At 49.9% G+C, this 27,187-nt stretch overlaps 2 protein-coding genes across 4 annotated transcripts; one reads left to right on the top strand and one right to left on the bottom strand.

Annotated features, from left to right (window-relative positions):
• The first annotated feature begins 431 nt into the window (after positions 1-431).
• On the top strand, positions 432-24,335 carry LOC116941372 (carboxypeptidase Z). 3 transcript variants are annotated; one of them, XM_032952426.2, is made up of 13 exons: positions 432-1,645; positions 2,115-2,288; positions 10,142-10,237; positions 11,977-12,336; positions 12,938-13,126; positions 14,161-14,376; positions 16,487-16,683; positions 17,782-17,934; positions 18,459-18,611; positions 19,992-20,130; positions 20,624-20,763; positions 21,737-21,836; positions 22,720-24,335. In XM_032952426.2, the coding sequence occupies exons 2-13, from the start codon at positions 2,180-2,182 to the stop codon at positions 23,073-23,075; spliced, it is 2,208 nt and encodes a 735-aa protein (XP_032808317.2). In that variant the 5' UTR covers positions 432-1,645; positions 2,115-2,179; the 3' UTR covers positions 23,076-24,335. The 3 variants fall into 3 exon arrangements, with proteins under 3 accessions (XP_032808317.2, XP_032808316.2, XP_032808318.2); XM_032952425.2 differs by lacking the exon at positions 432-1,645 and adding an exon at positions 1,730-1,865; XM_032952427.2 differs by lacking the exon at positions 432-1,645 and having other exon boundaries at positions 1,732-2,288; positions 12,010-12,336.
• NHP2 (NHP2 ribonucleoprotein) lies at positions 23,548-26,852 on the bottom strand. Its single transcript, XM_032952429.2, has 4 exons — positions 26,522-26,852; positions 25,753-25,822; positions 25,475-25,580; positions 23,548-24,735 (listed from the first exon to the last, which is right to left on the bottom strand). The coding sequence occupies exons 1-4, from the start codon at positions 26,685-26,687 to the stop codon at positions 24,610-24,612; spliced, it is 468 nt and encodes a 155-aa protein (XP_032808320.2). The 5' UTR covers positions 26,688-26,852; the 3' UTR covers positions 23,548-24,609.
• Positions 26,853-27,187: the final 335 nt, after the last annotated feature.

Genomic DNA, 27,187 nt, shown 5'->3' with positions numbered 1-27,187 from the left:
CGCCGGTGTTGGCCGTGAGCGGGAATCGAACCCGGGTCGCCAGGGGTTGTCGTGTGGGGGGTGGGGGGGGCACACACAGTGGGATTTCCCCCGGGCTCCGCACCCCTCCTATGGACGCCTCTGAATGCCAGGGCCTTTACCTTTAGCGACGAGACCACAGCGGGGTCCCAGCACAGTGGACGCGAAGCGCGAGTCGGGGATGTCTCGTGGGAGCCGAGCTCCTCGGCTTCAAGGGCCGGAGGCTTGTATACTATCGCGCGGCTTTGCCAGTTGTTTTGGGCATGAGTCCAACCCCTCACAAGAGCAGCGGAGAGAGAGAGATATTTATTAGACTTTGCCGATCTGATTCTTTTTTTACATTTACAATGCAAGTGAAAGGAATTCCGTTGTCTACGTCGCACGAACGCGTTCAGCTTAATCATGATGTACATACAGCCGTACTGTCATAGCTCTTCAACGTCCGCTCTGAGCATCAATCATACACCAGCACCCGTGTGTCATTCACATGGCATGCACCCTACGCGGTTTTTTTTACAGCAGAAAAGCCAGCTCCAAATCCTTTGTGAAGTGGGATCCAGTCTCTGTTTTCCCCTGATCAAGCAGGATCTATCCATAGGGACTTTTATATTTGCCAAGGGAAAAGGAAGACATGCTTTCTAGAGACGAGCTATACGGTGGATATTTGTTTTTATTTTATATATCTACATACACACAGAATATATTACTGAACAACTGATGTATATGCATTGCTACTGATTTTTTTTTCCAGAATGGCTGTTGTACAGCTGGAATTTGCCAAGATAAACGAGAGAAAAATCCGAATGTTGGCCAGCAAAAACTTAATTCAAAGTCCAAGATTCTCAAAAAATTCCTTAAGTCTCGTAAGGCATTTTGTAGACCTATACGATTCACATCGTTAGTTAACCGAGTAATGCGCCTCTCATAGGGTGTGATGCTTAACTGGGAGAGATTAAAAAAAATGATGGTCAAACTCTTCTACCGATAACGAGCCAATAAATACTCCAGGGTTTAATTGTATCCAAATCTGAAAGGAGGCCCTGCACACCACATCCAGTATAGCTCGCGGTATGGATGTGGATCATAGCGACGCAGTCACCTATCTACATACAACTATTGAGAAAACGAAGACTCATGGGTATCCTGTGCACGTGGAAATGAGTTCGTGTGCCAGAACACGGATCGGTGTCATCGCAGGACCGCGAGGGATGGCGGCGGCACGGGTAAGAGGGGGTGGGGGTGGATGCCTTCATCCAGCAGTGGACAAACCACGGCTCACGAACGTCTCACGCGTTGAGCCCCGCGCAGCTCCATTCAACGCCACAGGCTAACGACCCACCTCCGATTAGCGCAGGTCGGCTACGTGCGGTGCGAAAGAAGTTCAAACATACATACAGACATACAGAGATACATGTCACATGATCCACAGTCTCCTCATTGCGCGCACATGGCCGGGAATTTTTTAAAAAGTCCAAACCCCAAACACGCTCGATGGCCCCCTCCCCCTGCCGTCTCCACCACCCTATCAACGCCCCCCCCCCCCCCACCGCTCTCGCTCCTTGTGCCCTCTCCCTCCTCATCCACCGTGCATTGCGTGCAAGACTCAACCACCCCTGGGTGGCGTCGGGTATTGCCAGGGGCCGCATAGGGGGTTGGCTTGGTTGGATTTGAGGTCTGTGGATGGGTGCTGGGAAGGAGGAGGAGGAGAGGGAAGAGGAGGTCGTGGGGAAGGGTGGGGTGGTTCTGGGAAGGGGAAAAAGACAGAGAGAGGGCAGCAGAGGAGTGGAGGGGAATGTAATCGCTACAGGGCTAACGAGCGAGCGCAGGATCGCCGACGTGTCATCATTGTGAGCCGAATTGGACACGTGGTCACAAAAAAATCTGCGTTCTTAACCCACACAGCGAGCCACGTGGTTTAAGAGTAATTCTATTTGCGCTGCATTGTACAGCGCGCACACACACAGAGCGTGCTGCTGATGCTGCTGCTGCTGACTTGTGGCTTTGATGTCCGCTGTGCAGGAAGCTAAGTCGAGTCCCCTTGCCGCTGATGTCTTTACGCTCATTCATTGATCACATTTTTTTTTCGCACCTCTCAGCCGTCGCTTCTGCGAGGATTGGTGAGCGAGGTTCCGAGTGAGGAGCAAACAGAGTTGAGGCGACCATGGAAATCAAGATGCTGCCGCGACTGATCCTGGCGGTGGTGCTGGCGGTGGTGGTGCCCAGGGCTACTCGGGGTCAGGATTGTGACCCCCGATCGCGCGACTCTTATGGTGAGGCGCGAGGATGATATTGAGGATGATCATCATCGTTTTAATCTTCATCAGCATTGCCATCATGATCTGCACTGTGAAATTTAGTTGCTACTTTGATCAATAATGCATTACATCACCGTGCATCATCGAAGACACACGTGTGGTGTGAGCATCGGTCGCATCAGAACATCACCAGGCAGATGCGCACACCTCCTTCATGAATGAAACATTAAAGATAAGCCACAGTAGTGCGATTGTGGCCACGCAACCTAAACTATGAACCGCAGAGTAAACGTACAGAGACACAAAGAGACACACAGAGATGCATAGAGATACATTAAATACAAGCCACAGTTGTGCGATTGTGGCCATAAAAACAAACTATGGACTACATAGGAAACAAATGTCATCTGCGTTCCGTCAACGAAGGAGGAGCAATAATAAAACGACACGAACTTTCTCCTGAAGCCCTCTCGTCGTCGCCAGCTGACACCAACATTGGCATCTAGCTCCTGAACACATTGCCATCATTCGCAATAATATAATCTAATGCGTCTCTAACTTTGCTGCTTATGTCAATACACCATAATCTTTCACGAGTAATTAACTTGCCGCTTGTGTCAAGACAAAAATAAGCTCAAAATGCCTCTTAGTAGTCTCAAGACATCATCGTCGTCTTTAAGACGTTGCTACTTGTACATGATGATGATCGTCTTCTTTAGTTTGTTGTCCTTCCCCCGCACCTCCAATTAGCACGGCTGGCTACGCACGGTGCGAAAGAAGTTCAACATACGTACGTCTGTAGGGTCGTTGCTTGTGTCAGGGCAAACTTCATCATTGCCGTCGTTGTAATCATCTGTTTCTCAGTGCACGCGCGTGACCTCTCAACGCGTGCCCACTAATCGATGAATCGATTAAAATCGATTATGTTCGGCCAAGATGCTGCGCATACATCTTGAAATGACACGTCGGATACGCGTGGCGGATGAACGGCAATGATTTAATTCTTGTTAGTTCGTAACTTTTTATTTGCCACGAATAATCGGCCGATACACGGTGAATGTTGCGTGTTGTAAATGTAATGTATACATTATATACGAGTACAAAAGAAGGAAGATATTGATGCGAGTAATCATTTGCAAATGATATGCGGATATTTGATTTAGTCTTTCAAAACTCTGCAAAGGAACGAAAATGATAAACGATGCAAACAAGACGGCAACTAAAACAGTAAAAAAAAAATCGATTTTGTAATCGAATCGTAAAGTTTGTTACATGCCTCGGGAGAGGGACGTGTTGTGTATTGTATGATTTTGCGTCCAACTGGGAGCCATATCTTAAACAGAGGGTCCGTGCCTACTGTCAAGCTCGACTCTTCTGCTGATGAGACACTGTCTGTTGAAACCGCTAAAGAGGTTTGCTTGTCCCGAATCCAATGCTGCTAATCATGACGGTGTGGATCATAACTGAATATTTTTAATGCGCAGGGACAGATATATATTAAGATGTATTTGGTTATCTGTTACATACTGTATATTAATCGGGCCGTGTTATTCGGACGCTGTTTTGGATACCGCGAGTTTAAAATCCATTCTTGACCCGTACCCTCCCCCGCCTTCCCAATCCGCACTGACAATCCTGGCGAAGTATGGTCAAATATCCCCCACGATCCATAAGGCGTTTAGGGAGGCCCTCGTCCAGCAGTGGATTGACAAAGGGGCTGTATCACGTGGCCCATGCGCTTTGAGCGCAGCGCCGCTGCCTGGCCAAGATCTCCCGAGGTTTCCCCTAGTGCTGGTGCCATGTGGTTTAGATTTCTGCACCCAGGCGTTGGCACGCCAGCATTAGCCCTCGTTCCATAAATCAAGCGGTTTTACCGTTAAGCGGCCAAAAAAAAAACTTCGACAGAGACCAAAAGCTTCGATCGAGATTTTTTTTAAATAACTGCAACATCGCAAAGACGTGGGAGGGGGGGGGGGGGTCGAGAGTGCACAAAAAAACATTTAATGAAGAGCAGTAGCCCCGTCTCGAGATGATGAAGCAAAGTTAGACGGACTGCGTTTTTATTTTTTATTTAAAGCTTTCGTGACTGCAGGGATTCATATTCTTGGTTCTTTGGGTAAAGTATTTGGTTTCCCTTCTACGTGACTTTACCGAAAGAACCAAGAATATGGACTGCGTTTTGCTCTAAGTGGCTTAGGCTATTACTAACAGGTTTTCGGGGCATATGAAGACAACGATCCCCCCTTATAGCCTTAACATACTGTTGGGGGGCAAGTGCTGTTAGCGAATAGCACCTATGAAGGCTGTAACGGTACATGAGGTGAATGGGTGGCCAGGACCACACCCGAACGCCTTTGTCTCCCTAGTGTAGATATTTAGACACCACACCAGGTACTCATTTGAACCGAGTCGACTTAGGGGAGGCATCAGGACCGGTTCAGATAATCGTCACTGATGTTGTGTTTAAACACCAAGGGGCCCCCGGGCCCCTGGGGCTTAAAGCGTGAGCTGACCGCTAGGGCCCCCGGCCCCGCAGCGCTTACAATGTGAGGCCCCTCGGTGCTTACAGCGTGAGCTGACCGCTAGGGCCCCTGGGCCCCTGGGTGCTTACGGTGTGAGTTGGCCACTATGGCTCCCAGGCCCCTCGGTGCATACATCGAGCATACAGTTCATGCTTTAAACGCGAGCTTCTCGGAGAGTGCAGTGCTGCTGTACAACTGAGACACTGGTTGGCACGCTACAATACGCTGTGACATGGTACAATATTCACCAACAAGTCAGTTCATTCTGCATAACAGGACAGTATGAAGGGCGTCGTTATGGCAAGCCGTTCGTTATTTGACTTACCGTAACGAGCTATCTCTTTATTTTAGCTAACTGCCCATTTTCCCTAGCTAGCTGCCCAAACGATTCGGCTTGTTAATACAAGTTAGTTAGCTAGCTACCACATTGCCAACTTGCTGCCCTTACAACCAAATAAGCTGCACTAAAAAGCCAGCTAGTGAGACCGAGGGCTTGTCGCTTGTTGAGAGCTTAGTTAGCTGTTGACAAATTAATAATTAAAAATACACTACGGTTTTGTGAAACATACAAAAATATGCCAAAAGCTATATTATTTCATACACTAACGCATATATAAGAGACCCAATCCATAGTTAAAGATTAAGAAAAACCTAATTCATTTTTTCCATAGACCGTCTGTTTTTAGATCCATGGAAGTAGATAACGCTAACGTTGACATGCAAATTGTCGGCAGGTCTTACGATGTCTATTTTTCCCCTCCCCATCGATGGGGTGTGGCTTGTATATAAGACATTTCTTGGTAGGAAAAGCCACAGACAGATGCCTGTTTTCTTGCTTGGTACACCACAGTCATATATTGAGAGACTTTTTCATCTTTTTCTAAAGCAACAGCCTTTTTAAAGGCTATATCAACAATCGCTCCAATGAAGGGTGTTGTCATTATTAATATATATTAATTCAATTATGATCTAATAAGTATTGAGATATGATCTAGATTTGAAGCTTTCGTGACTGCAAGGATTCATACTCTTTGGTTTTTTTCGGTAAAGTCACGGAAGCTTGTGTTGCCTCCGAAACGTCGTGATTTAATTTAGTTGTTTTCTTTTCTTTTATTTTACCTACGCGACTTTACCGACAAAACCAAAGAGTATTGAGATATGCTATAAATATATTCATATAAATAGCATACTAGTTTTGGAATATGGACCACAACTGTTGGAATAGTGGTGCTTTCAAAAGGAAAGACAGAAAAGAAAAGGAGGCAAGAGAGGCAGTTTGCTTCAAAGTGTTCCCCTCATCGCCAACTTCTTTCAAAATAGTGCTGCTGTAATTATTAGTAATATTAATTAGTAATAATGATGACAGCAGCACTATTGCCAGCTGTGAGGGAGGAACTAGCACTAGTTGAGTTTCCAGTAATGTTGTCACTCTCCCCAGAGCCATCCTTTGAAGGCGAGCCCTCAACAGTTAATGGTTTACAAGAACCATCATTCCACCTCAGGAGCAGTTGGGCAGTTCACAAGAATCAAGCCATTCCTGGTGCTATGAGGTCACTGACCCTACATTATGGCAAAGCACTTCCAGTGACATTAAGTCAGTGCTTATTGAGAGAGGAGCAGTCCCCTTACAAAACTACAGTGAAAAATACCCAGCTTCAGTCCGAGATAGAGTGCTTAGTGGAAAGACTAGAAGTTTCAACAATAAACTTCTGAACTGTATATTGCCAAATGGGCAGGTGTCTACACAGTGGCTACTATAATCACCCTCAACAGGTTGTGTGCACTGTTTTGCATGCAAACTGTTCTCCAGCAAGCTCGGTGGCTTTAATCAGAGGTTTAGTGACTGGAAGCACTCTGAAAGAATAAGGGAACACGAAAAGAGTGCAGAACATGGCACCCTATAATTGCTATTAAAATTTGACCCATTCTTGGCTGAACATATGAAAAAGTTTGGCGGAAAAGGAAGAGGCACGGTGTCCTATTTGTCATCGACAATATGTGAAGAACTCATTGAGCCAATGGGTCAGAAACCTCGCGAAACAATAGCAGATGAGATTTGGGATGTCAAATATTTGTCAATAATTGTTGACTCCACCCCAGACCTGTCACATGTGGACCAATTGACGTTCATATTCCGGTTTGTTAACAGCAGCGGGAATGTGGTGGAGCGATTCCTGGGCTTTGAGCCAATTGAAAGCCGCACTGGTAAAACTTTAGCAGACTGCGTGACTGATGGTGGAGGGCCTTGAGTTCCACCTCTCAAACTGTAGAGGTCAGTCATATGACAATGCAAGCAACTTGTCAGGAAAATACAATGGGCCACAGGCCCACCTGAAACCAAAAAAACCCTCTGATAGAGGATGTGCCTTGCGCAGCACTTTCACTAAACTTAGTTGGCATTAACACCTTAGACATGAGTAGCCCAGAGGCTGACGAGTTGTTTAACATGTTGCAGATGGGGGAAAGTCTTTCGGAAGACAGATGTCAGACTGACATTAAAATCGCTGTCCAGTACTCAGTGGAGTGCTCGGGCAGAGTCCACCAAGGCACTGTGGAGAAATTACACCCACATTAGAGAGACCTTCGGTGGTATTTGCAATGATGATAATGAGAAAAGAGATACTCGAATTGAGGCCGCTGGACTATGTACTAAATTGGACACCTTAGAGATGGCGTTCATGGCATATTTCTGGGACGTCATACTTGACTCGTTCCACAATACAAGCATGCACCTACAGAAAAGTGACATTGACATCTCTGTAGTAGCACAGCTTTTGTCTTTGTTGAGGGATTTTGTGGCGGGACAGCGAGACCAGTTTGAGGCTTTTGAAAGGGCAGCCTAAAATGTGACAGGTGTCTCTCAGTCATATGAGCACGATCTTCAGTGAAAGAAGAAACACAAAACTTTTGCAGATGACAGCTCAGAGCCAGGTGTGACACTTGAGGGGAGGGAGAAGTTCAAAATATAAACATGTTATGTGGTCATTGATAAGCTCGTGGCATGCCTTGAACATCGGTTCGACGCTTACAAGCGTTTGACCAGTCTCTTTGGAGTTCTGTTAATGTCATATCAGGTGTCTAACAGTGATGTCATAGTGGAAAAGGTAAATGCACTCTCTGCAACATATCCATCAGACCTGGAAATGAACTTTGCCAATTAACTCATCCAATTCAAGTCTTTCATGTCTGACTCTGAGGGTGAGAAGTGCCCAACTAAATTGCTTGAGACGTTGCAGGCACTTAGTCTGCAGTCAGTGTTCCCCAATGTTTTCGTGGCACTTCGGATTTTTCCAACTTTGCTGGTGACAAATTGCCAGGGTGAGCGGACATTTTCCCTTTTAGGCAGAATACAAAATGAGCAGCAGAAAAGCACGTGCCAAACACGTCTCAGCTCATTGTTACTCGTGTCAATAGAGTCAGACCTTGTCAGACAGCGAGATTTTGACGATCTAGTGGATGATTTTGCGAGGAGGAAGGCGAGAAATACACCAATATAGGGGGGGAGGGGGGGGGGCTACAAAAGACACGTGACCAGGGGCCTCACGGGACCACGATCCGGCCCCGGCAGATGAATAACCTTAACAGCTGCCTCGAAACAAATAAAAAAAAACCAGCTATAATGAGGCATGCTTAATCCACTGCTGGATAAACGGCCTCTGAGCCGCCGCCACCCAGAACGTGCAGGGGAAGGTGGTGGGAACGGTTAGAAGGCAAGCAGAGGACGCATTATCTAAACGAAAACAGTCTGGGGATTTTTTTGTACGTGTTTCAATTGAGATATATAATGTTCACAAGACATCGTGGGATTCCAAAGCGAGCGAGCGATTAGTGAAAGCACATGTAACTCGAGACTACGCACGTGTTTACGGGGGCTGGAGGAGGAGAGGGTAAGCGGGTTACCAGGACCGGCATTTATTGGAGTGGCATCCGCCAGAGATCGGCGACCTAGGGAAATATTCTCCTAAACATCAGACTATGCTGGTGGTGGCCAGAATGAGTCTTAATAATACCCAAGTCTTCCTGTGACGAGAAAACCCATCGTTTTCAGAAACATGAGTTTGCAGTTCGCGAAGCAACGAGATTCAGCGAACACGTGCAATGCCGGTAAGGAAGCTCTTAGTCTCGCGCAATGTCTTCTCGTCATTCAAACATTTCAATTGTTGCCATGTGGGCAAGTGCCGATGGGGTACCCATGATGTTGAAGTGGTTCGAGAGGAGGAGGAGAATGGGGGGGGGGGTCCTCTGGACAGGATCTCAGAGGCAGACTCGGCAGCCGTGGGCATCGGTGACTGTACCGCACTGATGAGTCTTAATTCTTGTAAAACCGGTCTAGAGTTGTCTCTGTCTCACCGCTGCTCGCCCGTTGGTTTGGTGATGTTTGCTCAATTTTTGGACGACCACAGTTGAGTTGTTCGGGAACTAAGCAAGTTACTTTGCTGCTGCTGCTACGTTGGCGGTGGTGAACAAGCACAAAAAAACAACTTGACACATTCGTCAATAACACTGTGACCTGACAAGGAAAACACATAAATACCATAAATAATCAAGGAAAATGTTGAATTTCAACGAAGGACATCCGTCAACAAGTCTATGATATAACAACCGGGGCAGATGGACAGAAATCGGTGTTCTTTCAACAGTGATGTCCTTAGTTGAAATTCCATATGAAATTCAACACTTTACTGTATGTATATTTTGTCCTTTGAAGGTCACAATGTTATTTACGAATATGCTGAGTTTTTATCTTGACTTAAAGCTTTCGTGACTGCAGAAATTGATATTCTTTGGGTCTTTCGGTAAAGTCACGTAGATAGGTTCAAATAACCAAAGAACATGCTGAGTTTGTGTTGTGGTTATTTGTGCTTTAATATGCAACACTGCCAACGTAGCAGCAGCAGCATCACCAAATAATTTGTTTATATTTTATTGTACCACTAATTTAGCCACGTCGTCAACATCATCATCACTAGCCATGATCAATCCACTGCTGTGATGTGAACCCATTACATACAACACTCTCTACTGTAGCAGTGCTTTGGTGTGTCGTTAGTACGGCTCCCGTTTACTGTTGTATAACCGTGTTTAATCGCCACAACGTACCTCCTGTAGTCCCCAGCGCAAACTCGAAATTTCCCCTGCACGGTATACATGCCGCAGCCTGAAAGCCGATTGCCTCTCCCCCAATAAAGAAACACATAACAACACACGCGATTGTATGATCGATATTAATCAGTGAGCTGATGCTTCGTTCCTACCCCCAAATATCTGAGTGTTGCTGATGACGATGATGATACTGCTGCTGCTGATGATGACGATGTTGTTAATGTTGTTGATGATGATGGACAGGCGATTGTCCACCCGAAAACGAATACCCGGATGTCGAGCGCAGCCGAGATCCATACGACCACGTGGACAGATATTACCAAGAGGGACCCGCGCCAGGTGAGGTCAAACCCGGCATGCACTCGCCACCCACAAACCCACACACACCATCGGCGAGCACCTATTAAGGTCAGCACAGTACGCAATGGGATTAACCGCTGTGTTCAGCACTGTGGGTCATGCCCGGCCGCCTTTGTCTCCCCGGTGATGCGAGCGTTACAGATAAATATGCTTTACCCTTCACCTACATATAAGGGTTCGTTTTTCACTGAATATTTTCCGGGTCGCTGGTAATTACGATTGGAGTAGGCACGTGACCAGTAGCCAAAGCTACCGCTGTATTAGATGTGGCGTGCCGCGTACACAACTCTTTTCCGGGTCACCTAGCAGGACGGACAAGTAAAGCCCCATGTATGGGTGGAGGAATCGGTGGCGCAGTGGTCGGCTGTCCGCGCTTTCAAACCTGGCGAGTTCGAGTTCGAGTCCCAGCCACAGCCAGGGATTGATATCGGAACCGGTCTTTCACCAACCTACACTGATCCGCGTGGTGAAGTATGGTCAAACAACTCCCATAACCGACCGATGTTGTCCTCATGACAATTATCTTTGTCCTCATCCAGCAACACAGGCCACAATAATGTAGGATTATTATCATGGGCAGGCGTATAGACCTTGAACTCAAGTGGTAGTGCCTTATGCCAATAACTTCTCCTCCAAGCCAGCCTAGCAGTAACAAATCAAGCTCTGTGTACACTCACGGAAGGAGAGAGGAATGTTGACGTGAACAAAAAAAAAGACATTACACGAAAAATGATGCATCATTAATGATGGCAACAGCTCAGAGGTGAGGGAAGTCAAAGGAAATCAATCACGAAAGACCAAACAGATTATGGTTATAATGATTACAATGATTATAACTACATTGATGAGAATACGCACTAATATGATGATGATGATTACGCTAATGAAAGATGATCCTCATGGGAAGGAAATAAACGATGACAGGAATCACTCTGACAACGGTGATGACTATAATTATGATTACATTGATGGCAGTGATCATGACAATGAAATTGATAACCATGAGGGTTACAGTGTTGATAATTAGTGATAGTGATGACAATGATTACCACGATAACCATGGTGACATGAGAGTGATGGTGATTATGAAAATGTTGCTCACAATGATGACGATGATTTCAGATAGTCAAAGATCCATTAAATAATAAAGCCAGTGAGTGTGAAAAACAAAAGAATAGGCTTCACTATTTTTGGAAATACCACATGAGTTATGTTCAGATGCTCAAACACCAAATACTCACCTATTTCAAGGCATCAAGTCCGCATCAACCACACATGCTGGTGGCAAAACATGCAACGCAAACGTGCGCTGATGTTGTACGTATGCATTGCCTTCGGAACTGATTGGCCCGCACCAGAGACGGCAGCCTTCGTCATGGCCTTGTCTCTGCACCGGTGTGAGACGAGAGAACAACGCCAAAAGGCGATCGGCACAAAGGCATTGCGAGTATCAGAGCACCGATATCTACGGGACATTTTGTCAGTATCAAAAGAGGGGGGGATGAAATCGGCCCGGAGGGGGGGGGGGCGGGGGGGGGGCATTTATTTCCATGCACCAGGGTCTGCCCCTGCCTCTGAGCCTCCATCCAGATCCTCCATCCAACCTATGCCCCTCAATCCACATCCTCCATCCAACCGATGCCCCTCTATCCAGATCCTCTATCCAACCTCTGCCCCTCCATCCACATCCTCCATCCAACCTGTGGCCCTGCATCCAGATCCTCCACCCATGCCTATGCCCCTCCATCCAGATCGCAGAGGCTGGGAAGAAGTGGGGCAGGAGATGGAATCGGCAGGGGTGGGCGACGATGGCGCCGGCAGCAGCAGCACGGGCGACTGCGTCCCGCTGAGGCTGGGCTACTGCGAGGACCTCCCGTACAGTGCGACGCGCTACCCCAACGCCCTGGGCCACACGTCGCCGCTGGACAGCGAGCGCAGCCCCGAGTACGTGCTCATGAGCGTGCTCCCGCAGCTGCTCGACGGCGAGTGCCAGCCCCAGCTGCGTCTCTTCGCGTGCGCTGTGCTGGCGCCCAAGTGCGTGCCGCCGCCGCCCGAGCCGCACCCGCTGGCGTGGGAAGGTGAGCGCTCGTCGTGGCTCCGGGTCCCCTGCCACCTGTTGTTGTCGTTGTTGCGAGAGGTCCGAGGGTTTGTGAGCCCAGCGTGGGGCACCACCGGTCTATGCGTCGTCGACATCCCAAGGCGTCAGTGGATTCCGTGGAGCCGCTGCCAGTGGTGACCAGGGGGTGTGTGTGTTGTGTGTGTGGCTGCCGAAGGCTACCGATGGGGCCTCTGTGACAGCTGCCCGCTGTGTGAATGTGGGCAGCAGGAGACAGGTGGCACGTGTCCCCCCTGCTGGCTGATTATGCCTCTCTGCAGGCCGGGTCCATTCGACTCACTGGAACGGTTGAGACGATGTTTGTGACGTAAGGTGTTGTCCGGTGCGTGACCATTATCAGCACCCTGTAAATGCTAAGTCTTATTCTTATCGTAGTTTGTGCGGATGCGGTTTATGGTGGACCATGAGCTTCGTGGAAAATCAAACCCAGGGATTTTCTGCATTTTGTTCTTTCACAGAATACCATTCATATTGATCACGCCGATGATGACGACGACGACGGTGACATCGCTGATGATGACGACGACGACGACGTTGATGACGAAGCCCTTCTTGCACCGCAGGCGCCCCGCGCACCCGTTCGCGTGTGGTGAGGCCTTGCCGCGCCGTCTGCACCGACCTCCGGCGGAACTGCGAGCGCGCCTTCCACCGCATCCAGATGCGCTGGCCCCACTACCTGGAGTGCGAGAACCACACGGCGAGCGAGCGCGAGGAGGAGTGCGTGGACCCCACGGGCCGAGGATTCTCCTTCGGTGAGAGCGCCGCCGAGCGGGGGCGGTGCCAGGCGCGGTGGCTCGCGCCGGCGGACTGCCGTGAGGTACTTTCGGAGGCGAGGGTTTTGCGGTGGATCACCGGGGCTACGAGGTGGTCCGGAGGTGGCGGTGGGGCAAGTGGAGGTTTGAGTGTTTTGCCTCCCCCCCCCCCCCCCCCCCCCCAGTGAGTACTCGTGGTGGGTTTTCTCCTTGGGGTTTCAGCTCCCACGTGCATTTATACAAACGTACCCATTGGTGGAACGTAACCGGATGTTCCTGAAAGAGTCTCGAGACTCCGGCTTTACTTGATGCATGTTACAGTATGTTTAACTTCTTTCGCACCATACATAACTGACCGTGCGGGGGAAGGACAACAATACTTATTGTGTGCGGGTGCTTAGGCGGATCGTTGCTTCGCAAGATCGTGAGTGGTGACAGCTCGGGGAGGCTCTCATCCAGCAGCGGATTGTTCATGGCTGCTGATGACACAACAACATCAAAACCCAGTGTTTGAGCTGAAGTAGAGGGTGCACACGACCAGATGCAGGGGGGGGGGAAGAGCTGCATGTGAACTCATTGTCCTGAGTGGTGCATTGTTACGCAACTGGCAAAAACCTGACTATGATTGACCTTTATCATTATTATTATGCTTGTTTACCCAGGAAAGCCTCACCCAGTATCACGACTGCTTTACAGGAGGTTCCTGCCAAGCGTTTGCAGTAGGCGGCGATGATGGCTGCGTACGGTATGAAGTAATTTGCGGGTAATGTTTCAAATTTGGAGCGTGACGCCGGCACACAGTGGCTTGCTCTTGCGAGCGATGTCACACGGATCTTAAAAAAAGTTCACTGTGAAGCAGGCGGCGTGTGGCATTAACCAGGGCGGCCGCTACGGATTCGAAACCTCCGAAAAAGAAAGCGACGAACGGCGCCGGCGCTTCGGCCGAGCGGCCTTGGGAAGACTTTGCGCTTCTCTCGATGACACGTCCGCCTTTGTCCCCCCCCCGCCCCCCCTGCGCCCACGTGCCCACACAGACGCTTCGCCGCACGGGGAGGATTGGCCCGGCGCCGACGCGGGACATCGCGGCGCCGTGCTGAGGCACCGACGGCACGCGGAGATGACGCGGGCGCTGCGCCGGGCGGAGAAGTCGTGCGGCGGCGCCGCGAGGCTCTACAGCATCGGCAAGAGCTTCGAGAACCGGGACCTCCTCGTCATCGAGCTGTCGGAAAACCCGGGCAAGCACGAGCTGCGTACGTTGGACTCTCGGGGAGCTTTTTGGCCGAACTGACGGCGGGCGTGTTGACGAGGCGGTCCTGTGTGGCGGTTGGCGTGTTTAACGACGCAATAATATTTACGTGACGTTAAACGTTAGCGCAGTTTAGGAAGGGGGAAAGAGGGAGGGAAAAAAAGTCACACTGACCTGCAGTTCAATCTAGCGGGGTAGGGAGAGGACAAGGAGCCCTGCTGATCCACATATTTGGAGGCAAGGGGTCGGTAGATCACATGTGACTTTGTGAAACTCCTTGCTGGGCTGTCTCTGGATGTCAAGAGATGGTGGCAGTGGGTTCATGAACCCATTCGTGGGGAGCTTTGTGTGTGTCACCTTCTCGTGTGGGAGCTTTTCTCTGGGTCCTCCAGTTTCCTCCCACATGCAAAACACTCTCTAAAATGGAAATGCCTCGATTGAATAGTAACAATAATAATTCTAATGAAAAAGATTCTTGAAGCTCAATAAGGCTCTCCTGGTTAATTGAATGAGACTTTTTTTAATATGACACATCAAGGCCGGACCAATAAGACACCTGCAGTGGGCTGTGAAGGAAATAGATTGATGATATATTCTTTTCTGGGGTTTGAACGTTGTCCCAAATGTATGTCTCTTTTGGACTCTCTAGTTTCCTCCTACAAGAAATACAATTCAAGTGACTCGTCAAATCATATTCAAGCAACACAGGTCTCAAAGCGTGTTTTTTTTTACCATATCAAGCTTAACATAGAGCAAAATAAACGATTGCTTACAGAGAGGTGCGGTGGCGCCAGTGGTTTCACATCCTGCACTCTAAACGTGGCCGCTTGGGTTCGATTCCTGGCCACGGCGAACAACAGTGGCGAATCATACGTATCTCAACCGGTCCCGGGACCCCTACCCTTTGTGCAACCCCTTATAGACCGGCACAGTGAAGTATGGTGAAACAACCCCCCACCCCCTTGGCTGACAGCACGGTGAGGCACGTCCGCCGGGCGGCGGTGGACCGACAAGGAGCCGTGAAAACCGGCGTGGCTTGTGTTATCTGCGAGCTGTTATTTTGTTTTGTTTAAAAGCTCAGCACCCAGGTGTACCGTGAATCTGGTCATGCTGTGACTTTTTAACAAAGGGGATTCGCGACGGAACCATAGAGGGGGGTCAACCCCTTTGTCTTCAAGCGCCGGCGAAGAAAATCGACTCGGTCGCGGGAGATTAAGTTCAGAGCGTCGCCCACTCCTCCCCCCTCCCCACGTTTTCACCGGTGAGGGCGGCTGTAACAGGAGTGGAGCCGGGTTGTTGTTGTTTTTTTGTTGTTGTTGAGACTTCTCTCTCCGATTACGGCAACCGCTTTCACCGACAGCTCGGCCAGACAACACCTGGCTATTGGAACAACAACAGCGAACAACAATCAATCAAACAACAACAGCGAACAACAATCAAACAACAACAATGGACAGCTCACACTCCTCTTCCCTGCTCTCTCTTCCGCTCAACTCACCCGTCTCCCACCCCACCCATCCCACACCACTTCAGCCTCGCTTCATCTCATCCCCATCGCAAGCGTTCACAGCCGGGGAACTCTCGATACTAACCGGCGGTGTCCACCCCGGCACTGCCCTGGCTGTCTTGAATTCCCGTCCTCGACGCTGTGAGACCGTGTTCGCCGTCGCGTGAGCGTATCCTGCGAATGTTGTGTATGGAATCGTGGTCACGTACGCGGCGTCATTACGAGTTTGCCGCATATGCGTCACTCGCAAACCCAGGGCAACCTCGCAAACGAGATGTTCCGTCTCGAGTTAATTATTCGGGTGACATATTTCAGTAAAATGAAATAGTGGACGACGGTCTAGAATAATAATAATGATAACAGGAGGTCCAGCCCTCCGAATTCGAACCTCGAACGTCTGCAACGAGCGGTGGGCGGGCGGGGGGAGCGTGGGGGGGGGGGACAAAAAAATAATCTCATCGCGATATATTGATTTTTATTTTTACAAATCATTCAACTAAAAATCTCTTACTCTTTGGTTCTTTCGGCAAAGTCACGTAGATAGAAAATTATTAAGAGGTCACGACGTTTCGATCTCTTCCCTCCCCCGTGCCCCATCCTCCTGCAGTGGTACCTGAGGTTCGCCTCGTGGGGAACATTCACGGGAACGAGGTGCTGGGCCGTGAGCTGCTCGTCGCGCTCGCGCAGCACCTGTGCGCACGCCTCGAGGACGGAGACGAGCGCGTCCGCCGCCTGCTCAACACCACGCGGCTCCACATCCTCCCCTCCATGAACCCCGACGGATACGAGCTCGCCGCCGACTCCGTGAGCGGCTCCGTCGCAAACGCCGCGGATTCGTCCGCGCTGCAGGAGCAGCGGCGACAGCAACAAAAGCAGCTGCTGCAGCAGCAGCAGCAGCAGTAGAAGCTGCAGCAGCTGCAGCAGCTGCAGCCCCTACTGCTGCTGCAGCAGCTGCAGCAGCTGCAACCGCGGCAGCGATACTGCTACCGCAGCTGCGCGGTATTTTCTCGCCGTCGAAGAGAGAGAGGGGAAACGACTCAGAGGAGCCAGGGGGAACCACGATACCAACAATTGCCCAAGCTCTACCGTCCTCTTTGCGTTATCAGCTAATTGATGAAGTTATTGTTATTATTACTCCTACTTCTTAGATTGTTTACCCCAGGAGAGAGTGACCGCGTTTCAAGATCCACCTTTCCAAGACGGTCCAGCCGAGCGTTTTGCAGTAGCGGGCGTTCATTGCTGCAACGTGTGCGCGTGTGTACTCCCATTTCAGTCATTTGTGGGAATTATATTTAAAAATTGGCCGACTGGGACCATGACACCGCTACGGAATGGCCTACTCTTGCGAACGGCGTCGGGGGTCTTTAACGTCCGCTGTGGAGCGAGCGACGCGTGTGTTTTAAGGCCATGTCACCGCCACCCCTCCAGAGACCAAAGAGTGAACGGTGGTGGATCCAAGTCGGGGGCACGTGTCCGAAAGAATGAATGAAACGTCTGGCTAATGAATCAGAATATTTATTTTTACTGGAGGAATCCGATGAGCTATAAAGCTCTTTTTCACAGATGTCCAGCAGGGGCGGGTAAGAACGTTACAATAACAAACAGTACAAAACCACGATCGTAGTGCAAAGTACATGACAGGTAAACAAATCACCCAAACATACAAATAAAACTAAACCATCCCCATCCTTCCAGGCAAAGCCCACTGACCTGGCCACAAATGAAAGCTCAACAAAGTGGCTTAACATGTGTAAATTTATAGCAGCAAAATAATCTAAATCGTCTCTAAATGTGGAGAGAAAACCGAGAGGATCCATGCGACCACGTGGAGAGAGACACGCACACTCCGAATGAATGAATATCTGTCTGCCCACACTGCCCCCACCACCCCGACGCTTGCAGATTGAGGAGGATCGGCAGGCCATCCAGGGCAGGAACAACATGCAGAACATCGACCTGAACCGCAACTTCCCGGACCTGACGAGCGGCGTTCTGCGCCGGCCTAAGCGCCGCACGCAGCCTCTGCCCGTGCCTGACCAGTACTGGGATGGCAAGGTGAGGCTCACAGGCACACACACACCCAACACGCCGCTAGACCTTTGTCCATTCACCGCGAGGACAAAGGCGGTGTAATCTAATGCTCAGAATCATCATCGTTGATCAGTAACGACGAATACAAGTCAAACGCCGAAAAGATGCGTGCAGAGGCGCACATTGGGAATTACATTAACAGACGAAACACAGCAGCAACCGGAATGAGAGAACGCCACGCAGAGATGCGAGACGGAGGTCGTCCAAAGGCTGCGTGAGCGGCCTGGGGGCGGAACGCATCGTGAGCAGGGACGGCGGCCCCACGGTGGCGGCGGCGGAATTCGAACTCTTCCGAGAGACGCGTCCGCCGCGGAGACGGAGCGACGCTAAGAGTTGGCGTGCAGGTGCTGGGTGGAATCGTCACGCCGCGGGATTTGTGTGCGGTTCCACGGGGGTTGACCGTGGCCGCCGCCGCCGATGACGACGATTGCCATGACTGCTATTGTTGTTGTTGTTGTTGCGCCATTCCGTACGTGCGCACGACGCAGGTTGCGCCGGAGACGCGCGCGGTGATCGACTGGATGGAGGAGTTCCCCTTCGTGCTGGCGGGGAACCTGCACGGCGGGGAGCTGCTCGTGCGCTACCCGTACGACGCGTCGCTCATGGGCGAGAAGTTCTACTCCGCCACGCCCGAAGACCAGGTCCATCACAATCAGGATTGTTGTTTATTGCTGAAGGAATCCGATTGAGCTGTAAAGCTCTTTTTTCACAGATGTGCTTGGGACACAACCGTGTACAAAACAACAAAAACACTCGCTTACGGCAACCACACTGTGGCCTTCACAGTGTGGTTGACATTTCGGGCAATGTCCCTTCTCGCCGTAGCACACCGTCCGTTGATGTGCTACGGAGAAGGGCCATTGCCCAGTACGTCAACTGTTACATTTTAAATAAGAAATGTATATATTTTTTTTAACGCCACAGCGTTATTGACTGAGAAGTTGTTTTGTTTCTCGTGCTTGTGCGCCACTGCCAACGCGGCATCACCATCATCACCAAACGATGTAACATCTAAAGCAGGGGTCGGGAACCTTTTTGACTAAGAGAGCCATGAAAGCAAAAAATTTGGAAATTTATTTCAGTGAGAGCCATATAATATATTTTAAAAGTGAATTCAACTAAATGTCAGTATAATAAGCCTCTGAATTTATTCTTTTAATTAATGTTGTTATAACACTCACCATTTATGCGACTTCTGGTGCTGCATGGATTTGCTGATGTCTTTGTAGTCGGGTTGGTACTTGGTGAGGTTAAGCTTCATGCAAGCGTTGAGGCTTTCATCCGTTAAACGTGATCGTAGGTTGGACTTGATGTTTTTAAGATGTGAGAATGACTGCTCACATGCATACGTAGATCCAAACATGGTCAATACAGCAATACTCACACGCTGCAGTGTGTGGTATGTGACAGGAAGCGCGTTCCAAGGTTTGAGAATCAGCTGGTCTTCGGGTTGGAGTTTTTTCATTTCTGTCCACATGTGCTTGCTCGCCAACTCCGCTTTCTGTCGTGTGATTCTTTCCAAATCTTCATTCAGTGACTTGAACTTATTCACCCACATGTCTGAGGCCTTCAGGTCAGCCACTTCTGCTTCAAAATCTCTGACGGAGACACCAGGGATGTAATTCAGGTCGGCTGTGTTCAGTGAACACTCGTTTGGATGGGTGATGAACTTAAAAAGACGAGTGTGCTCACGAAATTCTCCAAAGCGTGCTTTGAAGGACTGTAGGAGACTGGATGTGCAGCCAGCTAGCATTCTAAAGCTTCAAATCTAGAATCTACAGGGTGCTTCAAAGAAATGTTAACACTTAAATGGGACTAACGGTATTGTTGCAAATTTTCAGAAGTGTTCAACATTTTTTTTGAAGCACCCTGCCGCGGGCCTACGGTCTCCGCAGAGGGCAGTGGCCGCAAAAGCCACCGTTGTACCGTACTATGCTCCAAGGGTCTGTGCTCCCCGCCCTGACCGGCCCACACTCGATCAGTGCGGTGACGAGTTATGTATGCGTGTGACACACGCACAGATGTTCCGGCTGCTGGCGCGGACGTACGCAGAGGCTCACCCGCTGATGTCCGACAAACACAAGGCCCCGTGCCCCGGGGAGACCGGGGCACCCTCCGGGGGAATCGTGAATGGAGCCGAGTGGTACAGCTTCCGCGGAGGTGAGCTGGTGAATAGTTGGAGAAGTGTGGTGAGGCGGGAGTGGTGAGGCGGGAGTGGTGAGGTGGGAGTGATGTTGTGAGGTGGGAGAAGTGTGGTGAGGTGGGAGTGGTGTTGTGTTGTGAAGCGTGGTGTTGAGATGAAATGATGGAGTGGTAAGGGTGGAGTGATGGGGTGGAGTGGTGGAGTCAAGGATGAACTGACAGGTTTGTATGTTTGAAAGCTCCACTGAGTCTCAAGACATTTACAGGAGGGTCCTGCACTGGGATGCTTTAGCCAACTCCACGATTGAGTGATTGGCTGCACATAGGAGGAGAAAGCGGAGGACAAAGATAAAAATATCGTGGTGGTGAGCGATGCTGAGTGGTGGTGAGATATGGTGAGAGATGGTGAGCGATGGTGAGTGATGGTGAGAGATGGTGAGAGATGATGAGCGACGGTGAGTGACGGTGAGCGACGGTGAGCGACGGTGAGCGATGGTGAGCTTCTCTGCAGGGATGCCGGACTTCAGCTACCTGCACTCGGGATGCCTGGAGCTGACCCTCGAGCTGGGCTGCGTGAAGTTCCCGAGCGGGGAGGACCTTCCCATCGAGTGGGCGCACAACCGCGAGGCGCTGCTCACCTTCGTGGAGGCGGTGAGCACCGCACCGCTCGCTCGCACGGCACCGGCAGCGCGTCACGTTCATCTCGCCGACAAAATATCATGGTTCCCTTTTTCTGTCGATCCACTGCTGAACGAGGGCCTCCCCACACGCGTTGCGGATCGCTGGTCAGTGCGGGTTGGGGAAGGCGGGCGGGAGAGCAGAGGGGCGCGTTACAGCGATGGATTTGAAATTCGTGGCATCCGAATTGGCGTACAATAACAATGTCTGAAAAAATAAGAATAGGTTTTACCCTTTCTGGCAATAAAACAGGTGTTAAGATGAACATCTTAACAAACAGATGTTAAGATGAACGTCTTGCCAGAATGGGTAAATCCTATTCTTATGTTTTCATACTTTGATGCTGGCAAAAATAGGTCCCATGTTAACAACAACGTAATCGATGACCAGATAATAATACATCTATCACCTTCGTATAATCCTTTCTCTCGACAGATAGTGAATAAAAGTATGATTTACATAAAACTATGATTTACATTCCAGCAGCAGTGGTGCAATACAAGCAAAAACCCCCTTGTGGGCCCGTTTCGACACACAGCGCCTCCTCAGCTGCCAGCCTTGCTTGAACCAAATGCCCGTGACCTGCCACGTGTTAGACAGGCGAGCCCCCCCCCCCCACCCCCTCTTGACCGCACGCGTCCCAAGGAACGCCTCGCATCACCCGAAGCCTCCCAGCGTCTCCCCCTCCGCAGCGGCTCCGGTTCACGCGGCCCATCGACCATGCACGTGGTTGCTCGAACTGAGCGTAAGTCAACGCGTAAAAGCATTCGCGAAGTCGAAAATAAATAAATAAAAATCACCCATGCACACCTTATAGCCCCTTTCGCTATCCGCTGCTGGATGGGCACGAGCAGCCCCCCCCTCCTCCTCCTTCCTCGCCGTGCGGGCCGTGTGTGGGGTTTGTCTCCGTCGAGACCCCGACGCCTGTTGGTGGTGTCCGGAGCAGGTCCACCAGGGCATCAAGGGGGTCGTCCGGGACGAGCGCGGTGCCGGGATTGGAGGCGCCCGCATCTCCATCAAGGGGAACCTGCGCGACACCGTCACAGGTGCGACGCCCTCACCTGTAGAGACAAAGATCCCCCGTATAGCCTGTGACAGACTGTTGGGGGCAAGTGCTGTTAGCCAGCACCTATGGTGGTCGACACAGCAAACGAGGGGGTGTGGATGGATGCCAGCACTTCGCCCGGCCGCCTTTGTCTCCCACGTGGCGATGTTTACACATCGTACCAGTTACTCATTTGAGGCTGAGTCGACCGGTTCAGATAATCGCCACTGGTGTTGGCCGTGAGCGGGAATCGAACTCGGGGTGCCAGGTTCGTAGCGCAGCGCGCTCACCGCTACACCACGTGCGCGTGTGCGTTTAGGTGCTCGCTAACAGCGCTCGCCCCAAACCGCCTGTTAAGGCTATACGGGGGATCTTAGTCTTAGATGTTCGCTAACACTTGCCCCAACAGTCTGTTAAGGCTATACAGGGGATCTTGGTCTTTGTCCTATGTGCTCGCTAAGAGCACTTGCCCCAACAGTCTGTTAAGGCTATATGGGGGATCTTGGTCTTTGTCATATGTGCTCGCTAAGAGCACTTGCCCCAACAGTCTGTTAAGGCTATACGGGGGATCTTTGCCTGTGTCCTATGTGCTCGCCAAGAGCACTTGCCCCAACAGTCTGTTAAGGCTATACGGGGGATCTTTGCCTGTGTCCTATGTGCTCGCCACGAGCACTTGCCCCAACAGTCTGTTAAGGCTATACGGGGGATCTTTGCCTGTGTCCTATGTCCTCGCTAAGAGCACTTGCCCCAACAGTCTGTTAAGGCTATACGGGGGATCTTTGCCTGTGTCTTAGGTGCTCGCTAAGAGCACTTGCCCGGAACGCTGTCACAGGGGTATATATATAGATACGTGGGGGTGGATCTTTGTGTTTTTTGGGGCACAGCTCCGAGCGGTGAATTCTGGCGGCTGCTGCCTCCGGGCAGCTACATCGTGCGCGCGTCCCGAGCGGGCTACCGCGCCGTGGTGAAGCGCGTGCGCCTCCCTGCGCGGCTTCAGACGTCCGGCCGCGTCGACTTCAAACTTCCGCGGCAACCCGGCACCACCGCCAGCCCCGTCGAGCCACACGACGGGGGGAGGAGGGGCGGACTGAGCAGGGGTCGCAGCCGCGGCCAGGGCCGCTCCAGGAACAACGGCGAGGACGATGAGGAGGAAGAGAAGCCAAGGTGGTGGGCATACTTTCAGTCCATGGGTATCCAGCCGCCGCCGTGGATGATGGTATCCCCAGACGACGATTACTAAGGTGGTCGTGAATCAGCGATTGCAAATATATTGGCACGCTCGCGATTAAAGTGGGATTGTGCTTTTTTTTTAAGTTACAATCGGCTTGTGTGCAGATGAGGTGGGTTGTCATGTTGTTTGTTACGTGACTTTACCAAATAGAACCAAAGAGTATGGATCCTTGCAGTCACGAAAGCTTTAAATCTAGAATTGTCATATCCTATTTTATGGCAGCAAAATTTTGAACTTTTCATTAACCAGTAGATTGACGACTGATGATACATAGTAATGAGTTCGAGTCAATGTTGCAGCCCATGTGATGCTACATTTCCACATTGCTTTTTTAAGTGAACCGCGACCCAGATGGATTAATTCCATCTAATCGTCACAGCCAGACCAGTTTGTTTTGGTGTTTACCGGACTGAATTTGAAATGTTGAAAAAATATTTTTTATTCGCATTTCAAGTTAACAAAAATGCACACGAGGCAAACATTTATAACCTTTTTTTCAAAACTAGTTTTAATAATTTGTAAAATGTCTGTAATAAAACGATACATGTAAATGTGGTATGGAAGGATTTTTTTGTTTATTTTTTTCATACATTCAATTTACTAAAAACATGCTCACAGCCAAATTTTTTCACCTAAATACAAAAAAATAACCTACCTGGGAGCTGTCAAAGCAATGACACAAATTTAAATATCTACCTTCCCATCTTTCCTTTTCACAAAACGATATCACACTTTTGATAGACGTAAAAGAAAAAAAGATACCAAGTCTTATGAAAACACAAAACTTCACAATAACAGATTAACCAACGTGTCAGTCTTCTTTCAAAGGGCAGCTGAACGCTTCGACGTCATTCGTGATTAATGCCTCGACCAATAAACAAAATGTATCCCAAAAAAATATGAATCTGTTGATGTGGGGAGCACCATCACACGCGTTAGTTGTATGGGTCACGTCTCCCTTCACACGAAGGCATACGAGGCAATGGGACACGTGCTGCACCTCCGATCAGCTTGGTTGGCTACGTATGGTGGGAAAGAAGTTCAACACACACACCCCTTTCTCCAGTCCTCCCAACTGCGGTTCAATTAACTTTTGCAAATTGGTGGCACAACTCTAATATCTTTTTGTCTCAGCAGTATCTCGTTTGTTATATGTATACTAATCCATTGGTATTATCAGCATAACGGTAATGTTTGCAATTTCGTATGTGCATGACAAAGCATGTTGAGTGGAATAGCTGATTTTAATAAATTAATCTTTGACATAAACGTGTCTGGTTTGGATCCGGTGGCATGTTACGATGCATCAATTACATGACATCCTCGGACTCGTAATGCAATCGTCTAATCACAAGTAACAAATTGATCAATTACGAACATCGTGTGCCAATGTTACATTAAGCTAACGTCAAACAGTACAAAGAAGAAGAAATGGCACGAGACCATGAATGAATTGTGGAATCGACTGCGGATCACGGTTCCCGGAGTCAAGACAATTCGTTGAATCGTCCCTTGGAGTAACGAGCGCGAGTCGTCGTCTTCTTCACACGGGCAGCGGCAGGGCCTTCACGTCAGCGAAGCAGTCGTCATAGGCCTCCTGGTAATCCTCGTGCGCCTTCACCAGGATGACGCAAGTGGCGCGCTTCGATCCCGCCGCTCCGCCCAGGTCCTGAACGCACAAAGTGACATCGACAACGTTCAGCAAAATGGGCAAACGCAAAAAATGAGGTGGCAAGAACACAGCTTGTCAGGGGAGCTTCAATTGTTTGGTCGTGGAGCCCGACTGTCTTACAGCAGTGGTGGCCAATACGTGGATTGCGATCCATGGGGTGGCTCTCAAAAAATGTTTGTGGATCGCAGCACAAATTTGAAAACTAAAAGGAGCGTACAATAATTGTCGTTGCGGTTAAAGACAAAAAAATATCCACTCATAATTCATCCAATACAACATAAAACATCTACCAGTAGATGGCACTATACTACGTTATACTTTACAGGGTTAATTCCGGGTAGATTTTGGTCAGCTCTCTGGTTGAGATCTCCCAAATGAATTCGAGGGTTTGGTAGACTGTGCCAAATGCGCACTTCAACAGACACGTGCGTCAGATGCACGTGCGTCGCGCGCCAGTGCGCAGTCTTTAAAGTTATTATACAAGTGTTTTTTTATTTAGTTATAAACATTTTCCAATCTCGCCACAAAAAAAAAACTCTCTTCATACCTTGGCACTGGGTACAGGCCTGGGTGACAGGTCAGCTGGGCGATAAGAGTGTCTACTCTTAGTTGTTGCTATCATGAGGTGTCCTCCGGTAATACATGAGCAAGACGTGTCATGTATGTCCCCCCTCGAAATTGAAACGGCGGAGTTGAGCGTGGTAGTGGGTGGGAAATGCGAGTCGTCTGCTCTTACCGCCTTGGCCGGGACGTAGCAGTACGGCAGGTTCTGATCCTCGCACATGATGGGGATGTGGCAAATCACTTCCACCGGTTGCGTGTCTCCGGCCAGCACAACGATTCTGCAAGCAGTCACGACACAAGCAACGCAGGTCACCTTTTTTTTAAACAAGCGCGTGTTGATAGTTTAAATTGTGAATGGGGGAGGGGGGGTCATAGAAGGCGCTGTGAAAAACAAACTTCAATCGAAGCACGCCACTGAGTTGTTGCATCTGACGACGAACGAGCGCTCACCCTTTCTCGCCCTTTTTCAGGAATTTCTGCACCTCCTTCACACCCCTCCTCAGCATCTTCTGCTTGGATGCTGTTGAATAATGCAGAGGACGCAAGATGAGCGATTATGGCACAACATCCAAAATGGCATTCACCCATCATTGGTCTAATACGTCCCGCACTGCGCTCCAGTCCGAGTGTCACGTACAGCCCACTTGTGAATTCACTGCTGGATGAAGGCCTCCCCCCGCCGCGGGTGTTATTTGACTATATTTCACCCCGCTGTTCAGCACGGGTTGTAAAGGGGAAAGAGACAATTTACTGGTTAAAATATAACTCGCCATTAATGTTAGCCGTGGCCTGTTATTGAAACCCTCTTGTATTCCGAAGTCAGGAGCCTAGAGAGAGGTGAAAGGCAAACGAGATATGAAGGATATACGTATGAGGGGCAGGAGATGGCCCACACGTGAGAAATACTACGGCGCACCTGATACAGCCTAACACATAGGTAGGATACGTACAAGAGAGAGGCGACACGCGATACCAGAGAAGCGCAAAAAACAGACGAGGGCGCGCAACGTTAGAGACCAAACACCACGAGAAGCACACACGTGATATAACCACAGGACAGCACACCAGACAAGAGTGTGGTGGATAAGCGACACGATGAGAGGGAGAGCGACACGAGAGGGACAGATAGACACGAAGAGAGGGACACGATGGGAGGGAGAGACACGATCGGAGGGAGAGAGATATACGACGAGAGAGAGCGGCGCTGGCCTCCCCGTACCCTTCTTGATGGTCTTGTAGAGCCTCTTTGTGAGTTTGCGCGAGGCGAGCGGGTTCGCGATCACGCTCACGTTCGCCACCAGCTCCTCGTACGACTTCTCCACTGGGCCCGCGGCGGGCTCCGCCTGCCCCTCCTCGGCCACCTTGTGCTTGCTCGACTTTGCCATGGCTGAAGCGTTCAGGGGGTGTGGTGGTGGTGGTTGTTGTCAATTCACGGCGCTGAATCTCCGCACGTCCCCGGTTCGATTCCCAACTTCGTGCAGGCGGGCTCCCACGTGGTGGCGCCACGAGCCTGTGGCACCACTGCGCATGCGCGAAGGTAGGCTAGGACCCTCCGCTTGATGACGCCGCGGGCCACTTTAGGCGTCCTGAGAGCGGCTGGGAGTGCCTGCAGGAATGTTTTCCTGCAATTGATCGCCTTATTAGTGAGTGCTAGATAAAACACTTATCCCTTGTCAGTTTTATCCGTATTAGTTTAAAATATGTACCTCATATTTCATTTCTTAGATGTATCTGCCTCGGGGAAGCGCAGTTTGTATTTAAAATGTTTTTTTTTTTAAACATATGGCTGCGAGACTTCTCTTAGTGGCTACCCCTTGACTACAAATTACACAATATTTAGTCTCTTATTTCGTCGCAAAAATTACATTTGGCATTTTATTCATCT

Source organism: Petromyzon marinus, chromosome 11 (assembly GCF_048934315.1).
Source record: "Petromyzon marinus isolate PM22_M1 ecotype Great Lakes invasive population chromosome 11, UKy_Petmar_22M1.pri1.0, whole genome shotgun sequence".
NCBI lineage: Eukaryota > Metazoa > Chordata > Hyperoartia > Petromyzontiformes > Petromyzontidae > Petromyzon > Petromyzon marinus.
Note: the sequence above shows the minus strand (reverse complement) of the source record. Positions and strands in the feature narration are given on the sequence as shown.